The 27,286-nt window shown below is 37.6% G+C and overlaps 1 protein-coding gene across 2 annotated transcripts in view; it reads left to right on the top strand.

Moving 5' to 3' along the window:
• The window catches only part of BAZ1A (bromodomain adjacent to zinc finger domain 1A), a 94,710-nt gene extending 67,986 nt beyond the window's left edge, over nt 1-26,724 (top strand). For both annotated transcript variants that reach the window (XM_029237516.1, XM_029237515.1), the window contains 10 exons: nt 1,098-1,694; nt 3,467-3,630; nt 4,349-4,503; nt 6,569-6,717; nt 18,657-18,904; nt 18,997-19,223; nt 20,909-21,378; nt 23,049-23,191; nt 25,206-25,293; nt 25,738-26,724. In XM_029237516.1, the coding sequence (XP_029093349.1) occupies nt 1,098-1,694; nt 3,467-3,630; nt 4,349-4,503; nt 6,569-6,717; nt 18,657-18,904; nt 18,997-19,223; nt 20,909-21,378; nt 23,049-23,191; nt 25,206-25,293; nt 25,738-25,934 (2,438 nt within the window). In that variant the 3' untranslated portion in view covers nt 25,935-26,724. The remainder of the gene's footprint in view (nt 1-1,097; nt 1,695-3,466; nt 3,631-4,348; nt 4,504-6,568; nt 6,718-18,656; nt 18,905-18,996; nt 19,224-20,908; nt 21,379-23,048; nt 23,192-25,205; nt 25,294-25,737) is intronic.
• The last annotated feature ends 562 nt before the right edge of the window (nt 26,725-27,286 follow it).

Here is a 27,286-nt window from a genome sequence, read left to right as displayed (position 1 = left end):
AGAGGTTACATATAATGCTTCTGCTCCCACCTCTTTGACCAGTAGTTTCTAATGTAGCCATGTTTACTAGGGAAAGAGGGTCTGGGAAATGTTGTCCTTCTTTTGGATTGCTAGGTGCCTAATAATTAAGGGTTCTGTTACCTTAAAGCAAAGGTTAGTAAACTATAGCCCATTGGCCAAATCTGCCCTGCCCCCTGTTTCAATATTACCCATGAGCTAAAAAGAGTTTTTACAGTTTTAAATAGTTGAAAAAATTTTATGAAGGATGATATTTTGTGAAGTGAAAATTACATGAAATTCAGACTCAGTGACCATAAATAAAGTTTTATTGAATATAGCCATGCTCATTCATTTACGTATTGTCTATGGCTGCTTTCATGCTACAGTGGCAGAGTTGAGTAGCTGTGACAAAAACCATATGACCCACACAGCTTAAAATATTTACTAGCTAGCCCTTTACAAAAGTAGTTTGCTGACTCCTGCCTTAGACGAAGGACTGAATGTATGGTGCAAAATAACTAACAGACTGTGCCCACACTCTCCAGTATGGAGATGGAAGATTTTTGTGTGTCCCTTTATATTTAAGTGTGTCAGTTTCTTATTAACATAGTATATTAGTCTGTTTATGCTGCCATAACAAAATATTACAGACTGGGTGGCTTAAACAACAAATTTATTTCATCACACTTCTGGAGGCTGGAAGTACAAGATCAAGGTGGGTTGATCAAGCAGGGTTGATTTCTGGTGAGGCCTCTCTCAGCTGGTGATAGCACCTTCTCACTGTGTCCTCTCATGACCTTTCCTCTGTGCCCACAAGTGGAGAGGGAGCTCTGGTCTCTCTTCCTTAAAGACACCAGTCCTGTTGGATTAGGGCCCTGCCCTTATGATCTCATTTAACCTTAATCACCTCGTTAAAGGCCCTGTCTCCAAATTCAGTCACACTGGGGTTTAGAACTTCAACCTATGAATTGGGGGTATGGGGGGTGGCGCATACAGTTTAGTCCAAAACGTATAGTAACTTGGGGTAGCTTGTATCATATTTTTCTAATGAAAATTTAAAGTATGATGATGGTGATCAAAGGTTGTTTCGATTATAGGGAAAAGGGGACAAAATGGATTTAAAGAATGTACAAGGCAAGAAGAGGTCAACTGTGTAACAAGAGAGCCTCTTACTGCTGATGAGGAAGAAGCTTTAAAACAGGAACACCAACGAAAAGAGAAAGAGCTCTTAGAAAAAATCCAAAGTGCCATAGCATGTACCAATATCTTTCCCTTGGGCCGCGACCGCATGTATAGGCGGTATTGGATTTTCCCTTCTATTCCTGGATTGTTTATTGAAGAGGATTATTCTGGTCTCACTGAAGACATGCTGTTGCCTAGATCTTCATCATTTCAGGATAATGTACAGCCTCAAGATCCTCAGGTATCCACTAAAACTGGAGATTCTTTGATGTCTGAATCTACCTCCAGCATTGACCAAGGTCTGTGTGATGATTCTGTGCAGCTGCCAAAACCAGTGCATAAGCCAAATCGGTGGTGCTTTTACAGTTCTTGTGAACAGCTGGACCAGCTTATTGAAGCTCTTAATTCTAGAGGACATAGAGAAAGTGCCTTAAAAGAAACTTTGTTGCAAGAGAAACGCAGAATATGTGCACAGCTAGCCCATTTTTCTGAAGAGAAGTTTCATTTTTCAGGTAAATTTTCAATGGAAACTATTTCCTTTATTTTTCTTTCCCAATAATCTCTGGCTCAGGATTAAACATTTTTCAAACTATTAGAGCTGTGTTTAAAACAACTTCTCTTTCATTTGGACTATGCTCTCAGTACCTAAGTTAGGGAAAGTTTGCCAGTTAGAGAAATAAGGTTTTCTAGATTCCACTGGCTTCCATTTGGATTATGAGAAACACAGCTGACAATGTGAGAAGTTATGTACTCTTCCTGATCTCATTCCTTGATCAGTAGATTGAATACCTGAGGCACTAAGGTTACCATCGGTTTTTGAGATCTAATAATGAGTGAGTTCACTCACTAAAGGTTTTGGCTGAGGGTCCAGGGACAGGTTCCATTAGTGATCACGCCTTTGGAGGTGGGCTGCAAGGACAGATCAGGTAGCAATATTTCTTATTTGATGGCTGGTCTATTGATGACAGCTAAGAGAAAGCAGTAAGGCATTTATAGGTGTAAATGAAATTTTCTAGGTAGAGAACTCTTAAATTTAGGGTCATATTATTACCATGACTACTTTAATTCTCTTCAGGATTAAAAACTGTTGATCACAATTCTTTAACAGCTTTAAAGCTGAGATTTTAATTCATAACACTGTACAATTCACCCATTTAAAGTGTACAATTCAGTGGTTTTTTTGTATATTCTTAGATATGTGCAACCATCACACAGTCAATTTTAGAACATTTTCATCATCTCAGAAAGAAATCCCATACCCTTTAACTGCCACCCCTGTAGACCTAAGCAACCACAAATCTATTTTCTGTTACTGTAAATTTCCTTGTTTGAATATTTTATATGACTGGTATCATATAGTATATGGTCTTTTGTGATTGACTTCTTTCACTTAGCATAATGTTTTCAAGGTTCATTTAAGTTGTACTTCATTCCCTTTTATGGCCAATTAATGTTCATTGTATACTATATTTTACTTATCCGTACATTAGTTGATGGACATTTCTGTTGTTTCCACCTCTTGGCTATTACGGATAATGCTGCTATAAACATTTGTGTACAGATTTTTGCTGACACATGTTTTCATTTCTCTTGGGTATATACCTAAGAGTGAAATTACTAGATCATATGGTAATTCTGTTTAATCATTTGAGGAACTTCCAGACTGTTTCCTAAAGTGGCTCACCATTTTATATTGAGGGTTAAAATTTCTCCATGTCCCTGTCAACACTTGTTGTTATCTGACTTTTTGATTCTAGCCATTCTAGAGGTGTGAAGTGGTATCTCATTGTGGTTTTGATGTGTATTTCCCAAATGACTAATGATCTTGAGCATCTTCGCATGGTCTTATTGGCCATTTGTATATCTTCTTTAAGGAAGATATGGTCTGATATGAAGTGTGTTCAGGGGAATTCCCTGGCGGTCCAGTGGTTAGGACTCAGAGCTTTCACTGTTGTGGGCCCCTGGTTGGCAAACTAAGATCCCGTGAGCCTCGCGACACAGCCAAAAAAAAAGAAAGAAAGAAAAGCATGTTCAGATCCTTTGCTCATTTTTTAATTGTATTATTTGTCTTTTTATTGAGTTGTAAGAGTTCTTTACATATTCTAGATACAAATCACTTATCAGATAAATGGTGTGCAAACATTTTCTCCTTTTTCTTTTCCGCCCCGCACTTGAGGATTTACTGAGTGTTTTTATATCCATTGTCTCACAATCATACAGTCAGATGGGTAATTGTATTTTTTAATGAGAAAATAATAATAAAGATATTTGATAACTATTTCAGACAAACCTCAAACTGATAGCAAACCTACATATAGTCGGGGAAGATCCTCCAATGCATATGATCCATCTCAGATGTCTGCAGAAAGGCAGCTTGAGTTGAGGCTGAGAGATTTTCTTTTGGATATTGAAGACAGAATTTACCAAGGAACATTAGGAGCAATCAAGGTTTGTCCCTGTTCCCATTTTAAATTTGCCTAATTACCAGAATTTTGGCCATATTTGTCAATTTATTTGATATAGTCGAGGCATGTGTGTTCTGAATAAATACCAGGAAGTGATATATTTTTTTATGAAAACTAACTTTATTCCCCTGTATCAAATTGTTTATATATAGATAGAAATCTTTCTTAAATATGCTATATGACTATCTGCTTTCTTAAACAGAATTTAATGAACATAATTGACCTTTTTTAATATTAACTTTTGGTGTTTAAAAAGTATCTGTTTTATGGCATTTTCATCCGAGATGTTGAAATGTGTAAGGATATTTTCTTCTTCCTTGACTAGCTCCTGCCTCCTCTGCTGAGTCTGGTTTGTTTATTGGTTTCTTTGTTACCTTTTTAAAATCTGTAAGTAATTCATGCTTGGTATGTGTGTTCTGTTCATTCCTTTGCTATCATCTGTCACTTTTTTGCTACTGTCAGGTGACCAATCTTAGAATTGTTTATGATTTCACTATATAGAGAGTAAGGTATTAAAGCTTCCATCTATGAATGATATGAATTCCATTTTGGCCACTTAGTAACCTTATTTTTAGATCCCTTTTTGATTCACAATCTGTTCTAGAATATTCATGACTTTTTCATATGTACATTGAACCTCATACTTCTTAGGAACAGTATATGTCATTTTTCAGGGTTAGTAAATTTGGTTTTTGTTACAGGTTACAGACCGAAACATCTGGAGATCAGCATTAGAAAGTGGACGGTATGAGCTGTTAAATGAGGAAAACAAGGAAAATGGGATAATTAAAACTGTGAATGAAGATGTAGAGGAGATGGAAATTGATGAGCAAGCAAAGGTCATAGTAAAAGACAGGTACAAAAAGGATTTTCTAAAGTAATCATCACTTTTCCTTGCCATTTTATACCTTTTTTTTTAAGTAAATGTTTCTTTTTCTTCAAAAAATTGTTTTAAAATCTTATTGTGAGGACCTTAATATTTGTAACCACTGAAGTGATGATTTTGCTAAACCGCAGGTTCTCTGTCACTCCACTTAGTACTAAAGCAGCTGAAAGACACCTTGTTAGGATAATGATATTGATAGTTACTCAAGTTTTTAAAAACTCTTTGAACTTAAGGTTTTATTAATTTCAGAAAGTAGCTTTACACTATCCATTTGTCTTTTCTGTAGGAAAACTTAGTAAACTGTAATAGACTAAAATACTATTTGAGCCATTAATCAGAACCTATTTATCTATAGACAGATACTTTTACTTTTTCAGAGTTATTTTGGATAGTATCTGCCCTTAAGGATAAGTTTTATTGTCTAGAAGGAAATGGTGGAGAGACATTAAGCTAACAATTATAGAACAGGGTCAGAGTTCTGGTAGTAAATACCCAATGCAAATGTAACACATAGGAGGGCTTCTTATCTTGGTAGAATATGGAAAACAGCAAAGGAAGTGCAAGAGGAAGTGACTGTGAACCTGAGACCTAAAGGTGGAAAGGATATGAGACTGGGAGGGAAGACATTATACCAAAGGCTTTGAGTGAATGAGCTTGTACTTTTTTTTTTAACATCTTTATTGGAGTATAATTGCTTTACAATGGTGTGTTAGTTTCTGCTTTATAGCAAAGTGAATCAGCTATACATATACATACATCCCTGTATCTCCTCCCTCTTGCGTCTCCCTCCCACCCTCCCTATCCCACCCCGCTAAGTGGTCACAAAGCACCGAGCTGATCTCCCTGTGCTATGCGGCTGCTTCCCACTAGCTATCTATTTTACGTTTGGTAGTGTATATGTAAGTCCATGCCACTCTCTCACTTCGTCCAGCTTACCCTTCCCCCTCTCCATATTCTCAAGTCCATTCTAATGATCGTTTTAGCTGCAGCATGGAGATTTATTGCAAAGGGAGTAAGATTGGAGGCGAAGGAACTGGTTAGTTAGGAGGCAGCTATAAGTAAAAGTTGAAGCACGAGAAACAGAGATAAGCTGCCTGAGATGCTTATCCCTTAAGGTCCTCTCTGAAACCTTTCCCCTAAGCTTTGTCTCATCCACCTTCCCTCCTCTCGATATTTGCCCTTGTAACTTCCTTAAATGACTTGATAGTTGAGCTCTTGATTCATGTTTTTATCTCCCTTTCCTATTAGCTTATGAGAACTCCTAGAGATTGAGGGAAACTATTTCTTACACAGATACAAGTAAGCATTTGGATGAATAAGTGGATTCAAGTTTCACCTAATAGTGTTTTTAAGTACTATAAAACTCTTCAATTTTTTTTGTGTGAATATGATCTTTATAGCACAGCATAGAAAAGTATGAAATAATCTGAAAATTAATGATAAATGGAAAAAGAAAATACAACCATGGGTTAAAATATTAGATATATACTTTGATGGGAAATTTTTATGACAAATATAAATATAATTTTATTCTTTTATTCTGTTTCCAAGATTTCTTCAACATATAAGACCTTGAAGGTAATCATAGTTTGAAATATATATATGTACTTTTGAAAATCAGCAGAAAGACCTATGGTTTAGGAAAGAAAGCTGAAAGATAATTTGTATTAGTAAATGCCTTACCCGAAATTTAAAAATCCTCTGAAAGATGGAACTGGCTTGCTTTGTACAGTACTCTCTACTTATTCAAGTTTGCTTCAGAGGAAGAATTCTTAGCCCAGCCTTAGCAATCATATTCTGAGTTACTGGGAGGAGAGAGAATACTGTGAGTCACTGTACCTGCACCCCTGCGTGTGAGATCCTTGTTATATGTGGCTGTAGATATGACACATTTAAACTGGGAATATTTTTCAAGTATTCCTTAATTGCCTATTCTTTATTTTGTGGATTCGATTGAAGACTTGCTCTTAACAAAACTTTATGTGTGGTGCTATGGGGCATAAGATAATTGCTGTCCTCACTGTTTTAATTGTAGACTTTTGGGCATAAAAACAGAATCTCCAAGTACTGTCTCAACTAATGCAAGTACACCGCAGTCAGTGAGCAACGTGGTTCATTATCTTGCAATGGCACTCTTTCAAATAGAGCAGGGCATTGAGCGGCGTTTTCTCAAAGCTCCACTTGGTAAGTATCTGTTTTTAATTCAAAATATTAGTTATATTTTAAATGCTTTTGAATTGCCCTTTAATTGATAGAACTTTATTGTCTGACATAATAAAATTGATTGACTAATTTGAACATTTTAAGATTGCATTTTCATTTTAAAATATGAGTTCTTTCAGGTGAGATTTATTTTTTTTAATAATACTTAAATACTTTAAAAAATTTTTTTCTAGGTATTCATTCATTTTAATGAATGTCTATTTAACTATTTCTGTCAATCTCTTCTTTTATGAACTTTTCTTCTGAAGAGAGATTACCAAATCCTGTGACTAGCCAGACCCTGAATAGTCAAAGACTATACATAAATTTGTTGTTGTTATTTAAAACAGAACCTCAAAGAAGCTACTTAAATGTCCCCCATTAGGGGTATGGTTTAATAATGTGGTCATTCACCTGAGCACTGTGTACGAAGTACCAAATCAGAAATACCAGGTGTTAAAGGGTACACAGATGAGGAAATGCTCTGTAATTTATGGTTAGGATGACAGAAATAATTCTATCAGGAATGTGTTTCAGCAATTGTGAAATTAATATGCTTTTAGGGACTAATCTAGGAACATACTCATTATGTCTTTAGGAAAAATATATGTGTCAAGTTCCAAATCAATTTTCATGTCATAACTGCCTCTACTTTCCTGTGGTCTTTCTGAAAAATGGAATTAATTTATAATTCATCATATTGAGGTAGTTTGTATCTCAATAGTGGGGTACTAGAAGAAACAATTTTTTTAAACCATATCTTTTTGGTCTCATATTGAGAGAGCAACTTGAGGAGATGAAAATCCTTTAAAAATGATTTGAATGTTACTTTGTTGAGTAGTAAGAACAAAGCTTTCTTAAATAGATGGTGCTAACAGAGCAATTTTGGAACGTCAATATATTTGTAAAATGTTATTTTTAAATTGAAGGATTTGTGGCTAGTATCTCATTGTTCTAATAAACCTATCCATATTTTTATATTTTTTATAAATTGATAATTCTACCATGAGCTTAATAACTCACTTTTCACATCAAAAGTAGCACTTGTAAGAAATAAAATACATATGATCATAAAGATATTCAAGTTTGTATTTGTTGTATCACTGCTATTTTGTCTTCAGTATTTCTTAATATTTTCTGTGTTCAAATCAAATTACATGTACAAGGGATCTCTGTATTGTTTCTTACAAACACATGTGAATTTACAATTACTTCAATTAGAAGTTATTTGTAAGTCATAGAGCTCTTATAAATGTAAGGTGTTACTACTACTCATTAATTCTGTGATTCCTAAAGGGGTGAGGGATAAAATGCAATTCTGCTGATTTTTCCACTTCTGAAATTGCTGTCAATTAAAGTTATTTATACGTTTGGGGGGATCAAATTAATTATTTAGTGTGTTTGTCTTTTTCTTCAGTACATTTTATTAAATATTTACACAAAGGGAAAAAGTTAACACTGAGAGATGTTGCAACTTACATCTCATAGGTTTTGTAAGAGCAGAGAACTATAGTGTTCCTTATGCTTGTTTGTATACAGCAGCATTAGAACATTCATTTCAAGCTGAGACATAGAAACAATTTTAATTTGGGATCTTAAAAAAATAAATGAAATAAGACAAGTTCAACTTACCTTACTTTGTAAACGTTGGTCACAGTCAGATGTTGATCATTTGTAATATGGATGTTACCATCTACCATTGCTGCTTCAAAGTTAGTAGAAGAACTGGTGTCTGTAACTCTTTATGTTTAAGCCTTTGAACAGTCTGTTTTGAATGAGACCGCAGGAAATGGAGGTACCTCTAGAGTTTTAAGATAGTCTAACTATTTGGAGCAAGGTAATCAAGAATATCCTTAATCCGGAAGAGAAAAGGGGGTTCCACTTCATGAATGTTTGAGATAGAATATTTATTAAAATCCTCCATTCTCTTGATAATTTTTCAACATAGCAAATTAACTATAGTAGGAATTATCCCAGTTTAGCTTCAGAAATTATTTCAGTTTCTTGAGGAAGCAAGTAAGAAATAAAATTTCTACTTATGTTCCACCTTCTCTAGTATGTCCCCCTTATGCTAGTGATCAATCGCATTGATAAAACTAGGCTTTTTTAGCTTGGGGAACATAATCCTATTTCAGTTAATGATTTTAGGTAACGTGTGAGAATTGTTTAAGTTGATAATTTAATCATTTATGAAGTCATCCGTATGGTTAAACCCTTAAGCTATAGGGAAAAAAATTGTCAAACTAACTTTATCAATTTGAAATTAGGTAGCACAGAAATTAATAAAGATCAAAAGGGAGATAGAAAAAAAAGACAAGAAAAAGAGAGAGGAAGATCAGTCTAGTGTGACAGATGGTAAATTTTTAACTTTTTAAAGAATTCTGTATTTTTAAAGAACTATGATTTTACTTTCTTTACTGCTGAATACTGGTTTAAATATTTAGCTTTTGAAGGAAAAACCTTGGATTTGGTTTTTTGGAAGAGAATGGCGTTGGGGGTAATATCATCTTCCTAACATTTTTCTTTCTACATTTCATACCTCAGCTAATCAAACTCTTAAGCTGGTATATAAAAAATTGACATCGTTGAACCTTAGTATACTTAGTTATTAGTTAAAAGAATTAACAGCTATGGAATGTATATTTACTTATTCTACATATAGTATTTATTCACAGCATTTTTTTTTCCTTTACTAGCATAGGGAGAATTATGGAGTAGGAGATGTTATTGTTTTATCTCCTAGAGAAGCTTACGTGGCATGGTGACATGGATTAATGTATAGTGGCAGTTAACAGTATACAATCTCCCAGTGTGATATTTGATTATATGAATCTACCATTATTTTATATTAGTAAAATACTTTTAGAATTTTATTTATTTATGGCTGCATTGGGTCTTCATTGCCGCACGCGGGCTTTCTCTAGTTGCAGCGAGCGGGGGCTACTCTTCGTTGCAGTGCGCAGGCTTCTTATTGCAGTGGCTTCTCTCGTTGCAGAGCACGGGCTCTAGGTGCGCGGGGTTCAGTAGTTGTGGCTCGCAGGCTCTAGAGCACAGGCTCAGTAGTTGTGGCACAGGGCTTAGTTGCTCTGCGGCATGTGGGATCTTCCCAGACCAGGGATCAAACCAGTGTCCCCTGCATTGGCAGGCAGATTCTGAACCACTGTGTCACCCGGGAAGTCCCTAGTAAAATACTTTTAATTAGCAATATCTTGAGGCACAGAGGGGTTAAGCAACTTGCCCAGGCTCATATAGGGGAGCTAGTACTCAACCTCAAGACAGACTGACTCCATAGCCTACATTCTCTTAATTATTATGACACGGTACATGAGGTTTTATTTGAGGATAATAGAAAATATGATGTGATAGGACCAAACTTTGTGTGGAGTCATGTATCTTGCAGAATTTTGACATGATGTGGTAGGCCCTTTATAATTAAGTGTAATGTCTTAGGAAAACTAAGGTAGTTGCAGTATTGAAGATCAATCGAAGGTGGATATCACAAGCAAATGTACAATGATAGACAGGCGAGATTAATGGCAATTAAATGACTTTTCTTTTTTTGGTGGTGGTTTTTATTTTTGTTAACATCATTATTGGAGTATAATTGCTTTACAATGGTGTGTTAGTTTCTGCTTTATAGCAAAGTGAATCAGCTATACATATACATATATTCCCATATCTACTCCCTCTTGTGTCTCGCTTCCACCCTCCCTATCCCACCCCTCTAGGTGGTCACAAAGCACCGAGCTGATCTCCCTGTGCTATGTGGCTGCTTCCCGCTAGCTATCAATTTTACATTTGGTAGTATATATAAGTCCATGCCACTCTCTCACTTTGTCCCAGCTTACCCTTCCCCCTCCCCATGTCCTCAAGTCCATTCTCTATGTCTGTGTCTTTATTCCTGTCTTGCCCCTAGGTTATGCATAACCTTTTTTTTTCTTTTTTTAGATTCCATATATATGTGTTAGCATACGGTGTTTGTTTTTCTCTTTTTGACTTACTTCACTCTGTGTGACAGACTCTAGGTCCATTCATCTCACTACAAATAACTCCATTTCGTTTCTTTTTATGGCTGAGTAATTATTCCATTGCCTGTATGTGCCACATCGTCCTTATCCATTCATCTGTCAATGGACACTTAGGTTGCTTCCACTTCCTGGCTATTGTAAATACAGCTGCAATGAGCATTGTGGTACACGACTCTTTTTGAATTATGGTTTTCTCAGGGTATATGCCTGGTAGTAGGATTGCTGGGTAATATGGTAGTTCTATTTTTACTTTTTTAAGGAACCTCCATACTGTTCTCCATAGTGGCTGTATCAATTTACATTCTCACCAACAGTGCAAGAGGGTTCCCTTTTCTCCACACCCTCTCCAGCATTTATTGTTTGTAGATTTTTTGATGATGGCCATTCTGAGTGGTGTGAGGTGATACCTCATTGTAGTTTTGATTTGCATTTCTCTAATGATTAGTAATGTTGAGCATTCTTTCATGTGTTTGTTGGCAATCTGTACAACTTCTTTGGAGAAATGTCTATTTAGGTCTCCTGCCCATTTTTGGATTGGGTTTTTTGTTTTTTTGATATTGAGCTGCATGAGCTGCTTGTATATTTTGGAGATTAATCCTTTGTCAGTTGGTTCATTTGCAAATATTTTCTCCCATTCTGAGGGTTGTCTTTTCATCTTGTTTATGGTTTCCTTTGCTGTACAAAAGCTTGTAAGTTTCATTAGGTCCCATTTGTTTATTTTTGTTTTTATTTCCATTTCTCTAGGAGGTGGGTCAGAAAGGATCTTGCTGTGATTTATGTCATAGAGTGGCTGCCTATGTTTTCCTCTAAGAGTTTGATAGTGTCTGGCCTTACATTTAGGTATTTCATCCACTTTCAGTTTACGTTTGTGTATGGTGTTAGGGAGTGTTCTAATTTCATTCTTTTACATGTACCTGTCCAGTTTTCCCAGCACCACTTATTGAAGAGGCTGTCCTTTCTCCACTGTACATTCCTGCCTCCTTTATCAAAGATAAGGTGACCATATGTGCGTGGGTTTTTCTCTGGGCTTTCTATCCTGTTCCATTGATCTATATTTCTGTTTTTGTGCCAGTACCATACTGTCTTGATTACTGTAGCTTTGTAGTATAGTCTGAAGTCCAAGAGCCTGATTCCTCCAGCTCCGTTTTTCATTGTCAAGATTGCTTTGGCTATTCGGGGTCTTCTGTGTTTCCATCCAAATTGTGAAATTTTTTGTTCTAGTTCTGTGACAAATGCTACTGGTAGTTTGATAGGGACTGCACTGAATCTGTAGATTGCTTTGGGTAGTATAGTCATTTTCACAGTGTTGGTTCTTCCAATCCAAGAACATCGTATATCTCTCCATCTGTTTGTATCATCTTTAATTTCTTTCATCAGTGTTTTATAGTTTCCTGAGTACAAGTCTTTCTCCTCCTTAGGTAGGTTTATTCCTAGATATTTTATTCTTTTTGTTGCAGTGGTAAATGGGAGTGTTTCTTCATTTCTCTTTCAGATTTTTCATCATTAGTGTATAGGAGTGCAAGAGATTTCTGTGTATTAATTTTGTATCCTGCTACTTTACCAACTGCATTGATTAGCTCTAGTAGTTTTCTGGTAGCATCTTTAGGATTCTCTATGTATAGTATCATGCCATCTGCAAACAGTGACCGTTTTACTTTTTCTTTTCCAATTTGGATTCCTTTTATTTCTTTTTCTTCTCTGATTGCTGTGGCTAAAACTTCCAAAACTGTGTTGAATAATAGTGGTGAGGGTGGGCGACCTTCTCTTCTTCCTGATCTTAGTGGAAATGGTTTCGGTTTTTCACCATTGAGGACGCTGTTGGCTGTGGGTTTGTCATATATGGCCTTTATTATGTTGAGGTGTCTTCCCTCTATGCCTACTTTCTCGAGGGTTTTTATCATAAATGGGTAGTGAATTTTGTCAAAAGCTTTTTCTGCATCTATTGAGATGATCTTATGGCTTTTCTCCTTCAATTTGTTAATATGGTGTATCCCAGTGATTGTTTTGCATATATTGAAGAATCCTTGCATTCCTGGGATAAACCCCACTTGATCATGGTGTATGATCCTTTTAATGTGCTGTTGGATTCTGTTTGCTATTTTGTTGAGGATTTTTGCATCTATGTTCATCAGTGATATTGGCCTGTAGTTTTCTTTCTTTGTGACATCTTTGTCTGATTTTGGTATCAGGGTGATGGTGGTCTTGTAGAATGACTTTGGGAGGGTTCCTCCCTCTGCTATATTTTGGAAGAGTTTGAGAAGGATAGGTGTCAGCTCTTCTCTAAAGGTTTGATAGAATTCACCTGTGAAGCCATCTGGCCCTGGGCTTTTGTTTGTTGGAAGATGTTTAATCACAGTTTCAATTTCAGTGCTTGTGATTGGTCTGTTTATATATATATTTTTGTTTCTTTTTGTTTTTGTTTTTTTTTTGCGGTACGCGGGCCTCACACTACTGTGGTCTCTCCCGCTGTGGAGCACAGGCTCCGAACGCGCAGGCTCAGCGGCCATGGCTCACGGGCCCAGCCACTCCGCGGCATGTGGGATCCTCCCAGACCAGGGCATGAATCCCTGTCCCCTGCATCAGCAGGCGGACTCTCAACCGCTGGGCCAGCAGGGAAGCACTGGTCTGTTTATATTTTTATTTCTTCCTGGTTCAGTCTCAGAAGGTTGTGTTTTTCTAAGAATTTGTCCATTTCTTCCAGGTTGTCCGTTTTATTGGCATATAGTTGCTTGTAGTAATCCCTCGTGATCCTTTGTATTTCTGCAGTGTCAGTTGTTACTTCTCCTTTTTCATTTCTAATTCTATTGGTTTGAGTCTTATCCCTTTTTTTCTTGATCAGTCTGGCTAGTGTTTTGTCAATTTTGTTTATCTTCTCAAAGAACCAGCTTTTAGTTTTATTGATCTTTGCTCTCATTTCCTTCATTTCTTTTTCATTTATTTCTGATATTTATGATTTCTTTCCTTCTGCTAACTTTGGGGGTTTTTTGGTCTTCTTTCTCTAATTGCTTTAGGTGTAAGGTTAGGTTGTTTATTTGAGATGTTTCTTGTCTCTTCAGGTAGGATTGTATTGCTATAAACTTCCCTCTTAGAACTGCTTTTGCTGCATCCCATAGGCTTTGGGTTGTCATGTTTTCATTGTCATTTGTTTCTAGGTATTTTTTGATTTCCTTTTTGATTTCTTCAGTGATCTCTTGGTTATTAAGTAGTGTATTTTTTAGCCTCTATGTGTTTGTATTTTTTACAGATTTTTTCCTGTAATTGATATCTAGTCTCATACCATTGTGGTCAGAAAAGATACTTGATACGATTTCAATTTTCTTAAATTTACCAAGGCTTGATTTGTGACCCAAGATATGATTTACCCTGGAGAATGTTCCATGAGCACTTGAGAAGAAAGTGTATTCTGTTGTTTTTGGATGGAATGTCCTATATATATCAATTAAGTCCATCTTGTTTAATGTGTCTTTTAAAGCTTGTGTTTCCTTATTTATTTTCATTTTGGATGATCTGTCCATTGGTGAAAGTGGGGTGTTAAAGTCCCCTATTTGATTGTGTTACTGTTGATATCCCCTTTTTATGGCTGTTAGCATTTGCCTTATGTATTGAGGTGCTCCTATGTTGGGTTCATAAATATTTACAATTGTTATTTCTCCTTCTTGGATTGATCCCTTGATCATTATGTAGTGTCCTTCTTTGTCTCTTGTAATAGTCTTTATTTTAAAGTCTATTTTGTCTGATACGAGAATAGCTACTCCAGCTTTCTTTTGATTTCCCTTTGCATGGAATATCTGTTTCCATCCCCTCACTTGCGGTCTGTATGTGTCCCTAGGTCTGAAGTGGGTCTCTTGTAGACAGCATATATGTGGGTCTTGTTTTTGTATCCATTCAGCCAATCTGTGTCTTTTGGTTGGAGCATTTAATCCATTTACATTTAAGGTAATTATCAATATGTATGTGCCTATTAACATTTTATTAATTGTTTTGGGTTTGTTATTGTAGGTCTTTTCCTTCTCTTGTGTTTCCTGCCTAGAGAAGTTCCTTTAGCATTTGTTGTAAAGCTGGTTTGGTGGTGCTGAATTCTCTTAGCTTTTGATTGTTTGTAAAGGTTTTAATTTCTCCGTCAAATCTGAATGAGATCCTTACTGGGTAGAGTAATCTTGGTTGTAGGCTGTTCCCTTTCATCACTTTAAATATGCCCTGCCACTCCCTTCTGGCTTGCAGAATCTCTGCTGAAAGATCAGCTGTTAACCTTATGGGGATTCCCTTGTGTGTTATTTGTTGTTTTTCCCTTGCTGCTTTTAATATTTTTTCTTTGTATTTAACTTTTGATAGTTTGATTAATATGTGACTTGTTTCTCCTTGGACTTATCCTGTATGGGACTCTCTGTGCTTCCTGGACTTGATTGGCTATTTCCTTTCCCATATTAGGGAAGTTTTCAAGTTATAATCTCTTCAAATATTTTCTCAGTCCCTTTTTTTTTCTCTTCTTCTTCTGGAACCCCTATAATTCGAATGTTGGTGTGTTTAATGTTGTCCCTGAGACTGTCCTCAATTCTTTTCGTTCTTTTTTCTTTATTCTGCTCTGCAATAGTTATTTTCAATATTTTATCTTCCAGGTCACTTGTCCATTCTTCTGCCTCAGTTATTCTACTATTGATTCCTTCTACAGAATTTTTAATTTCATTTATTGCATTGTTCATCATTGTTTGTTTGCTCTTTAATTTTTCTAGGTCCTTGTTAAACGTTGTATTTTCTCCATTCTATTTCCAGGATTTTGGATCATCTTTACTATCATTACTCTGATTTTTTTTTTTTTCAGGTAGACTGCCTATTTCCTCTTCATTTGTTAGGTCTGGTGAGTTTTTGCCTTGCTTCTTCATCTGCTGTGTGTTTCTCTGTCTTCTCATTTTGCTTAACTTACTGTGTTTGGGGTCTCCTTTTTGCAGGCTGCAGGTTCGTAGTTCCTGTTGTTGTTGGTGTGTCCCCAGTGGCTAAGGTTGGTTCAGTGGGTTGTGTATGCTTCCTGGTGGAGGGGACTAGTGCCTGTGTTCTGTTGAATGAGGCTGGAGCTTGTCTTTCTGGTGGGCAGGACCACGTCCAGTGGTATGTTTGGGGTGTCTGTGACCTTATTATGATTTTAGGCAGCCTCTGTGCTAATGGGTGGGGTTGTGTTCCTGTCTTGCTAGTTGTTTGGCATAGGGTGTCCAGCACTGTAGCTTGCTGGTTGTTGAGTGAAGCTGGGTCTTAGCATTGAGGTGGAGATCTCTGGGATATTTTCACCGTTTGATATTATGAGGAGCTGGGAAGTCTCTTGTGGACCAATGTCCTGAACTCGGCTCTCCCACCTCAAAGACACAGGCCTGACTCCTGGCCGGAGCACCGAGAGCCTGTCAGCCACAAGGCTCAGAAGAAAAGGGGGTAAAAAGAAAGAAAGAAAGGAAGAAAAAAGTAAAATAAAATAAAGTTATTAAAATAAAAAATAATTATTAAAAATGAAGAAAAATTAAAAGTAATTAAGAAAAGAAAAGAAAGAAGAGAGCAACCAAACCAAAAAACAAATCCACCAAGATAACAGTGCTAAAAACTATACTAAGAGATAAAAAACTACGGACAGACAGAACCCTAGGACAAATGGTAAAAGCAAAGCTGTACAGACAAAATCACACGACAAAGCGTAGAAGCATACACATACACACTCACAAAAAGAGAAGAAGGAAAAATATATATATATCGTTGCTCCCAAAATCCACCTCCTCAATTTGGGATGATTCATTGTCTATTTAGGTATTCCATAGATGCAGGGTACATCAGGTTGACTGTGGAGATTTAATCCGCTGCTCCTGAGGCTGCTGGGAGAGATTTCCCTTTCTCTTCTTTGTTTGCACAGCTCCCTGGATTCAGCTTTGGATTTGGCCCCGCCTCTGCATGTAGGTCGCCTGAGGACGTCTGTTCTTCACTCAGACAGGAAGGGGTTAAAGTAGCAGCTGATTTCGGGGGCTCTGGCTCACTCAGGCCAGTGGGAGGGAGGGGTGCAGAATGCAGGGCGAGCCTGCGGTGGCAGAGGCCGGCGTGACGTTGCAACAGCCTGAGGCGCGCCGTGTGTTCTCCCGGGGAGGTTGTCCCTGGATCACGGGACCCTGGCAGTGGTGGGCTGCATGGGCTCCCGGGAGGGGAGGTGTGGATAGTGACCTGTGCTCGCACACAGGCTTCTTGGTGGCTGCAGCAGCTGCCTTAGTGTCTCATGCCCGTCTCTGGGGTCCGCACTGATAGCCGCGGCTCGCGCCTGTCTCTGGAGCTCATTTAGGCAATGCTCTGATTCCCCTCTCCTCGGCACCCCAAAACAATGGTCTCTTGCCTCTCTGGCAGCTCCAGACTTTTTCCCAGACTCCGTCCCGGCTAGCTGTGGCTCACTAGCCCCCTTCAGGCTGTGTTCACGCAGCCAACCCCAGTCCTCTCCCCGGGATCTGACCGAAGCCCGAGCCTCAGCTCCCAGCCCCTGCCCACCCCGGCGGATGAGCAGACAAGCCTCTCGGGCTGGTGAGTGCTGGTCGGCACCGATCCTCTGTGCGGGAATCTCTCCACTTTGCCCTCTGCACCCCTGTGGCTGCGCTCTCCTCCACAGCTATGAAGCTTCCCCACTCCATCCCCTGCAGTCTTTGCCCGCAAAGGGGCTTCCTAGTGTGTGGAAACCTTACCTTCTTCACAGCTCCCTCCCACTGGTGCAGGTCCCGTCCCTATCCTTTTGTCTCTGTTTATTCTTTTTTCTTTTGCCCTACCCAGGTACGTGGGGAGTTTCTTGCTTTTTGGGAGGTCTGAGGTCTTCTGCCAGCGTTCAGTAGGTGTTCTGTAGGAGTTGTTCCACGTGTAGATGTATTTCTGATGTATCTGTGGGGAGGAAGGTGACCTCCACGTCTTACTCTTCCGCCATCTTGAACATCTCCTAAATGACTTAATAGGTTCAAATGTTTCTGTATAAAAATTGGTGCTGAAAGTTCTTTTTAAGGGGGTATTAACTTTTTTTTTAATTCACCTTATTTTAAAAATAATATTTTCTTGGGCTTCCCTGGTGGCGCAGTGGTTGAGAGTCCACCTGCCGATGCAGGGGACACGGGTTCGTGCCCCGGTCCGGGAAGATACCACATGCCGCGGAGCGGCTGGGCCCATGAGCCATGGCCTCTGAGCCTGCGCGTCCGGAGCCTGTGCTCCGCAACGGGAGAGGCCACAACAGTGAGAGGCCCGCGTACCACAAAAATAATAATAATTTCTTAGGTACAGAAGACAATATAGTTGGCATTTATACATAATTGATATTTTTAATAAGTTATGTTGAGATATATTTCGCATATATAAAATTCACCCTTTTAAATTATACAGTTCAGTGGTTTTTAGTATATTCACAGTTGTACAGCCATCCACCACTATCTAATTTCAGAACATTTTCATTATCCCCAAAAGAAACCTTAAATGTGAATTATACTTAGAGAGCAGTCCATCTGTTATCTGAAATGAGGCAGTAACATTCTTGATTCAAATGAATAGTAGCTGACTTGTAATCATATATAGCGAGCTTTCTAAATTACGTCAAGATTTGATACGAAGAACTAGATTACTAGATTGAGAACACATTGCCTAAGTTATTTTTCTCTTTTAACTGTTGAAATCCCCCAGTATTTGTTTTACAGATTTAAGTAATTCCTTATGTCATAAATAAGATGTGGCTCAGCAAATTTTCTTTAACACGAGGTTTTGTTTTTAATGTCAACGTGGTCTTTTTGTGAAGTATTAGGAGAGAAGAACTGTGAATTCCAACCTATTTACACTACCAAGAAAATAGTTCTAGGAGATATCTAGGGTTTGCCTAGGAAGTTTAATCACTTTCCCTTTTCATTTAAGATGCCAGTGACAGTGGGCGTTCTTATAAAACAGTCCTGGACCGTTGGAGAGAGTCTCTCCTTTCTTCTGCCAGTCTATCCCAAGTCTTTCTTCATCTCTCCACCTTGGATCGTAGTGTAATATGGTCTAAGTCTATACTAAACGCCCGTTGCAAGATATGCCGAAAGAAGGGTGATGCTGAAAACATGGTACTTTGTGATGGCTGTGATCGGGGTCATCATACCTACTGTGTTCGACCAAAGCTCAAGGTATTTTTTTCTTCTGCCGCTTCTCAGGTTAGACTTGAGACACGGAGATTTTGTGTGACAGATGATTAATGATCATTTATTTGATTTATCAGACTGTGCCTGAAGGAGATTGGTTTTGTCCAGAGTGTCGGCCAAAGCAACGCTCTAGAAGACTCTCCTCTAGACAGAGACCATCCTTGGAAAGTGATGACGAGGTGGAAGGCAGTGTGGAAGGTGAGGATGATGAAGTTGATGATGATGAAGAAGAGGGTCCAAGCGAGGAGGAAGAGTATGAGGTAGAACAAGATGAAGATGATTCTCAAGAAGAGGAGGACGTCAGGTAAGTCCTACCATGCAATAAAATGAGAGTTCGAGTCTTTAACTAGACAGTCTCTTGACTTTTCAAATGCAAATGGAATGGTTGGGGCCCATAATTTAAAAACAAAAAACTAGTGTGCAATATAGTGTCATAAAGTTCCCCTTGCATTTTTTTTTTTTTTTTTTTGGCGGTATGCGGGCCTCTCACTGTTGTGGCCTCTCCCGTTGCGGAGCACAGGCTCCGGACGCGCAGACTCAGCAGCCATGGCTCACGGACCGGGGCACAAACCCGTGTCCCCTGCATCGGCAGGCGGACTCTCAACCACTGCGCCACCAGGGAAGCCCTCCCCTTGCTTTTTATGTATTATAAACATATGAAATTATTCCCAAGGGAGTATAGTCGCTTTGTGAACTTAGCCAGATCATAAAATCAAGTGTAAGTTTGGTTAGGATGTCAATTCAGAGCCACATCGAGGTTGATATTACTTAATTTTTTGCTGAAAGCAGCAAATAAGCAGTCCAGAGGATATTCATGAGATAGAGATGAATGCAGCTCCTGATGCCTCTTTTGCTTTTCTCAAGGAGTTATACCCAAATATTGGTGATCTTGGCAGTCTACAGAGAGAGAGAGAGAAATGCCAGGAAGCACAGTGTATTTTTATACTCCTACCGCATCAGCACCTGGAAACAACTTCTATACTACTGTATAGCCAAGTATCCTGCAGCTTAGCAAGCTGTGTCACCCAGGCCTAATGAATGGCTTTGGTTATTCCTGCCGTGGCAGCACTGGGGCAGTCTCCCTTTATTTGTCCCTTGTTTTTAACATTCGAACTCCATTCTTGTGGGAATCAAGAAAATGAATGTGAAGCAGGGGCAACCTAGAACCGACACAGTACAAATAGGTCAGAGACTGAGGAGGATGAGTACAGAGAGCCACCCCCTCTACTTTAAACAAGTTGTTCAATAGCTCCAACTAGCAGGAGCCATTTTCCCTGTAGCTTGTAATGGCAGTATTGTGTTAAGCATAAAGATGATAAAGAACTTGGAGAATTTTTGGAAATATTTTAAGTAAACTGGAAGTTCAGGTATGGGGGGAGATGGATATAAGGAGGCTTATTGGGGTTGTATCATTCTTGTCTATAACTTAAAGGCAATTAAAGGGTTGAATCTAGTTTTGTATCTTACAGTAAGAATCAAAAGATGGCAAAGAGATCCCTGGCTTAGTGTTGAGGAACAGTAGGTTTAAGGCCTACTTTTGTGGGATCCATTGGCCAAAACTGTAGGTTACCTCAGTATCAATAGTAATGAAAAGTGACAGTCTTCTGTAGCATAAGGAGACAAAAGATTTGCATTTTAAGTTTTTCAACATGGTTAAGTCCATTTATTCGGCTCTCCTGAGGATTTTATTACAGTTTATCACAACCTAGGATCTGATTTTCATGATGATGTCCTGGAGTTACCAAGAAATTATTAAACATTAGACATTCTTTGTCTTTGCATTACAAAGATATATATGAAAGCACATTTTAGATTTCCATGAAGAGTTTGTTGATTCTAAGTTTAAAGAACTGAGTACAGGATAAGTCTCAGTAACACAAAAGTTATGTATGTAGAACTCATTGGCTGGATAGTAGAACAAGGGGGATAGAAGTAATCATATGTTCATCATTGCTCTGTACAATAATTGTTTTCTAACACTATTTATAGTCCACCAAAACGAGGAAGACCACAAGTTAGATTACCAGTTAAAACAAGAGGGAGACTTAGTTCTTCTTTCTCAAGTCGTGGCCAACGACAAGATCCTGGAAGATATACTTCAAGGAGTCAGCAGAATACACCGAAAACAACTGTTTCTTCTAAAGCTACTGGTAGAAGCCTAAGAAAGATAAAATCTGCTCCTCCTACAGAAACTAAATCTTTAAGAATTGCCAGTCGTTCTACTCGCCAGAGTCATGGCCCACTGCAAGCAGATGTATTCATGGAACTACTTAGTCCTCGTAGAAAACGCAGAGGCAGGAAAAGTGCTAATAATACACCAGAAAATAGTCCCAGCTTCCCTAACTTCAGAGTCATTGCCACAAAGTCAAGTGAGCGGTCAAGATCTCTAAATGTTGCTTCAAAACTTTCTCTCCAAGATAGTGAATCCAAGAGAAGAGGCAGGAAAAGACAATCTACAGGTATGAAGAAGTCTAATTTAAGCTATTCTTACCTAAGAAAATTGAGTAATTTGGAAAGATTGAATGTTGAGATACTTTGTATCATTTTTGAAAGGCTGTCCACTATACAGAGTTATTAGGGAGCAACCTGACCTGAAGCATAATGTTCAAGGAAGGGGCAGGTATTTGGAATAAAGGTAAACTACAGTACTAGTGTTCCTACTAGTGTAGTAGGGTAGTTGTAAGAAATTTGCAAACAGTGTTCTGTGTTTAATGGAGAGATTTGGCCAATACTTGAACAGCCTCAGTGTACCACATTATAATACGTTTCATTCTCTTCCACCTTTGCTTCCTTCAAAACACATGTACTCATCATCACCTAGACAAGCTACATTAGGTAATTTGATAAGGTTCCCACCTGACATACTGAATTTCGGGGCAGGGAGAGTTGGGAACAGTAATATTGTTAGGGAGTGATCACCAGCTGTCTTTTTGATTCTGATAATTGTTTTAATATTTATATATATATATATATATTATATAAATTGTTTATATATTACATATATTTATATTACCTAAGTTGTTGGTAATATTTATCCATGTAATAATCTCTTTACCCATTTATCTCTAATCCTATCCTCTTTTTTCTTTAATGTCAGTAGTAGTAAAATTTTGATATTTCAAAAATGAAGTTAAACATAAAAAATGCTACTACTGTTCTTTGAAGAATTTTAGATAGCTTGTATTGCATTATTCAAACCCATGACAGGATTAAGGAATTCACTGGTGGAAGAATGGAACATGATGCAGTCGCCAGGTCTTCAGGTTTGGCAGTGGGGTGGGGGTAGCATCAGGTAACTTTGCACCGAGATCTAATTTAGCTTTTCCTATCCCCTTATGTGTTTTGCTCTTCCCCAATCCTGAACCCCAAGCTATTTGGAAAATAGTACACCTGAAGCATTTTTGTTTCAAGAAAGAAAAAAAAAAACTGCTGAAGAAAATGTTGTTGTTTTTAATTGATTTGTGAACTTACTAACCTGGTTCTAAGGACAAATAAAGGGGGAAATGTGTGGATTAACATTTAAGCAGAGAATTTAAACACCTAGATCTATATGTGGACTATACTACTATTTTCTACTAATTCATTCACCTTAGATCTCATTATATACCTTACATTTTATGAGAAAGCATTTTGCTTTAAGAAAATTCTCCATATAAAATTAGATTTATAAGAATAATTTTTATTTCATCATTGAGAAATATTTTCTATTATGCAAGGTAATTTATAAAGAGGCCAAGTTTCTAAATCTAAAGAGGTTATTTTCCTAAGGTTGTATTTCAGGAAATACCAGAGGATTTCATTTTATTGTAGTTAAAAACATATTTTTAATAAAATGGAGTAATAACCCACAAACTTTGTGTTCTAGAATTTCCTTTTGTATTACACTCTTTTTACAATCTGTTCCCAATGAGTGTTTATTTCAACTGGAAATTTTTAAGATCGAAAGGAAATAACGAATACTTGGTCCAGATTTACCTATCTCTCAGAATGTAAGTCAGCTTAACATCTCAGTGTGTAGAGTGTCGATTTTCTGTTTGAATTTAGTTTGTATTTATATGTCCTGATTAGCTTATGGTGATCAAATATTTTGTTTTGTCATCACCTAAAGTTAACATAATTATTTATTCAGAATCATCTCCTGTGACACCTAATCGAAGGAGTTCAGGTCGACAGGGAGGAGTTCATGAATTGTCCGCTTTTGAACAACTTGTTGTGGAATTGGTACGGCATGATGACAGCTGGCCTTTTTTGAAACTCGTTTCTAAAATCCAGGTAATACTACTAGACTTTATAAAATGTATTCATGTGTATTATCTGATTTAGTCTGCATGGCAACTTTAAGGTAGTCAAAATACTTGTTTAGTCACTGTCTACTTAAAAAACAAAACAAATCTTGGAACATTTGTTCCTATATTGAAAAAAATGGAGCTAGCATAGTCTCCTCAGTCCCTTCTAGTCCTGTGACTGATTCTTTTTTTTTTTTTTTAATTAATTTATTTATTTATTTATTTATCTTTGGCTGCGTTGGGTCTTCATTGCTGCACGTGGGCTCTCTCTAGTTACGTCAAGAGGGGGCCACCCTTTGTTGTGGTGCACGGGCTTCTCACTGCGGTGACTTCTCATTGCGGAGCATGGGCTCTAGGCACGCTGGCTTCAGTAGTTGTGGCACGTGGGCTCAGTGGTTGTGGCTCGCGGGCCCTAGAGCGCAGGCTCAGCAGTTGTGGCGCACGGGCTTAGTTGCTCCACGGCATGTGGGCTCTTCCCAGACCGGGGCTTGAACCCATGTCCCCTGCATTGGCAGGTAGATTCTTAACCACTGCACCACCAGGGAAGCCCCTGTGACTGATTCTTATAAATGATGACCTTGTGTTGAAATAACCTCACTTTTTATTCTGTGTAATGAATATGAATAGAGTTGATTCAACTGAGTACCATTATTGGCATTTCTATTATGTAAAACAGTGTTTCTTAAACTTTAGCGTACACCACAACCAATGGAGGGCTTGTTAAAACACAGCTGACTGGGCCCCACCCCAGTCTGTTTCAGTAGGTCTGGGATGATGCCCAGCCATTTGCATTACTGACAAGTCCCCAAATGAAGCTGATGGTGCTGGTCCAGGGACAGCATTTTGAGAAACACTGATGTAAAAGATGGGTACTCTTGAATAACAGAGATAGCCTAACCTAACTAAGGGATTTGAGCTGTTATTTTTATATCGGTATGACAGAATATGATGTGCCATAGCAGAGGTAGGACAGTGTTAGTTATACCAGAAGTTTAATGGTCTTTCAGAAGTAGAGAAGAGAAGGAATTGATTTGAGCATTTCAGGGGGAAGGAATAGCAGGAATTAGAAAGTTTTTTTATGGAAGAACTATTTGATTTGGTCACTGAAAAAAGATGGGATTTCAACAGTGAGAAATGGAATGAGGGCATTTTAGGAAGAGGGAACAACAAGTTAAGACCTAGAAATGAGAATATGGGAATGATGGATGGTTTGAATGGAGCAGAGGGTGTGTTAGAGGGGCTCAGACACAACTAGATTGTAAAGGGCCTCACTTGTCAGTATCAGGTGAAGGTTTCTGAATGAAAAAGTGACATCATCAAAATTCTACTTTGAGAATTCTAGAACCAGAATATGAAAGATTAATTAACATTGAATAGTGTCTTATAAAAATTAACTCTCTGGGACTTCCCTGGTGGTCCAGTGGTTAAGAATCCACCTTCCAACACAGGGGACACAGGTTCCATCCCTGGACGGGGAACTAAGATCCCACATGCCACGGGGCAACTAAGCCCACGTGGGGCAACTAGAGGAAAGCCCACGCGCCGCAGCTAAGACTCGACGCTGCCAAAACTAAATAAATATTTAACAAAAAAAAAAAAATTAACTCTCAGTTGGACTGTAACTTATTTTTCCTGAGTAGTTTTGTGCTGAATTAAGTTTTGTTACCTGTGTTTTATTCTTTATTACAAATGCAGTCATGGTCATTACAGAAATTTCTTTATAAATACATTTATGTATCTATATAGAGAGAGTCAGAGAAAGGAAGAGAACACACAAGCAAACCCATAATCTGTTTTTTCACAATACATTGTTAACATTTTTTATAGTATCAAATAAGCTTTTACAACATTACAATGACTGAAATGTATTATGTAATTTTAATGGAATAATAGTATTCAGAAGTTAATATTCAGTTGCTTTTAAGGGCAAAACTTGCATGTATTTGACTAATCTTCAATAAATTTTCTATAGGAGAGATAATATTTGAATTATTTTACAGGTCCCAGACTATTATGACATCATCAAAAAGCCCATTGCCTTAAATATAATTCGTGAAAAAGTGAACAAATGTGAATATAAACTAGCATGTGAGTAATTTATGTTTTTCTCTGATAATTATTTTCCTTTAAGGAGGTAAAGGCTGTTTTTCTTTTTATTTAAATGATGTACATTAACGTAATTGTGTAGACGGCATCCCAAGAAATCCCTAAAATGCTATGTATGCATATATGGAAATGAAAGATGGATGGGGATTGAATTGAGTTAAAGATATTTTATAGAATCTCATCTTAATAGATGTTCTTTTTAGTTATATAAAATACCCCTAATTAAATAATTGTATAATTTCAATGAAACCATTTTATAAAGTATTTATAAACAATTTTAAGCTTCAGTTCTGCCAGCTTGTTTCAGAGTCTTCAATTTCTAAAGAAAAATGTGGACTTCTGTTTTCTTAATGACATTTCCAGATATACAAAGATTGTATTTATAATTTACTTTCATTCTTATCTCATTTGGTTTTTTCATTCTAGCTGAGTTTATCGATGATATTGAGTTAATGTTTTCGAACTGCTTTGAGTACAACCCTCGTAACACAAGTGAAGCAAAAGCTGGAACTAGGCTGCAAGCATTTTTTCATATTCAGGCTCAAAAACTGGGACTCACCGTCACACCTGGGAATGTGGATCAAGTTAGCACACCACCAGCTGCAAAAAAGTCACGAATCTGATTCTGTCTTTCTAAAGGATATATTTGAAGAAAACAAATTGTTCATGAAAATGGAACATTAAATCATGCTCTAAAGCAGACATATATGTATAAAGCAATAACAACTGATTGACCACATTGAAGTGTGGCCTGCACTATATTCTCAACTTTAATATTAAGCACTCAGGAGAATGTAGGAAAGATTTCCTTTGCTACAGTTTTGTTCAGTATCTAATAAATTGGATAGATGTATTGGCTATAGTACTGGTTTACAGAGTTTTTTGTGCATTTGGAGATCATTCATGTGTCCCAGTATCTCAAAAAATATTTTTTCACCCGTGATTTATTTTGTCATTGACTTTTTTTTAGAAGTGTGGTATTAAGGGAGATTTATCTACACAGATAAATCTTCCATGATAGCACAGTTTAGAAAAAAGTGTATACGTCTAAGAATTGTTTAATAAGCAGATTCTTTCAACACTATACATGAATGAATCCAGCTTTATTCCTTGAAGTGCTGTACCAGTGCTGGCTGGAGGTATTGAGTCTGAGTTTATTAACTAGATATTTATTTAGCATTCAAAGTAATTTGTGAATTTGTTTTGTATTTATAAAATTTGTACCTGGAAAATGTTCTTTAATTTTTTAAACATTTTATTGTGTTTTTGTTTTATTTCTCTAACTTCCTTAATGATCAGTCAATAAAAGGTAGCACCCTCCCTTTTCCCTGGCAGTTCTTTCAGTTTTACAGAACTGTATTTTAAGTTTCTATGTACAACTTAAGTGTACAAATAAAATGATACTTTTTTAAAAAAATATTTTTCAAATATTCTGAATTTCTGGAATTTTTTACAAATCAGAATTGGACTTCTACATGTGATAAATAGACCATAGGAACCAATGTTTTATTGTACCTGAGTCTCTATAGCAGTGATTTGCATCTTTTTCTACCCAAACCCTTGAGGAGTAAGATACCTCCCATCAGTAACAGTAACATTCTATGGCAGGGATTCTCATTAAAAAGAGAAAAGAAAGTTTGGAATATGCCCACAACCCTGAAAATTTTTTTAAAATAAAATAAATGCTATTTCCTAGGTATGGAAAACATAGGGGCCTCAGTTTTGGAGGAGTAGCTGTTCCTTTTTAGGATGCAGAAGGAAGTCACGTATCCTCTGTAGGGCTTTTGGGGAGTCAGGAGACAGAACCATCCCTCAATTTTCTCATCTAAAATCCTGAGGATTTTAACGAGGTTCATTTGGGGACTTCCTGGTGGTGCAGTGATTAAGGATCCGCCTGCCAATGCAGGGGACACGGGTTCGAGCCCTGGTCTGGGAAGATCCCACATGCCGCGGAGCAACTAAGCCCGTGCGCCAC

The sequence above is a fragment of the Monodon monoceros genome, unplaced genomic scaffold (assembly GCF_005190385.1).
Source record: "Monodon monoceros isolate NGI ecotype Baffin Bay Population unplaced genomic scaffold, NGI_Narwhal_1 Super_Scaffold_21, whole genome shotgun sequence".
In the NCBI taxonomy this organism is placed as follows: domain Eukaryota; kingdom Metazoa; phylum Chordata; class Mammalia; order Artiodactyla; family Monodontidae; genus Monodon; species Monodon monoceros.
Note: the sequence above shows the minus strand (reverse complement) of the source record. Positions and strands in the feature narration are given on the sequence as shown.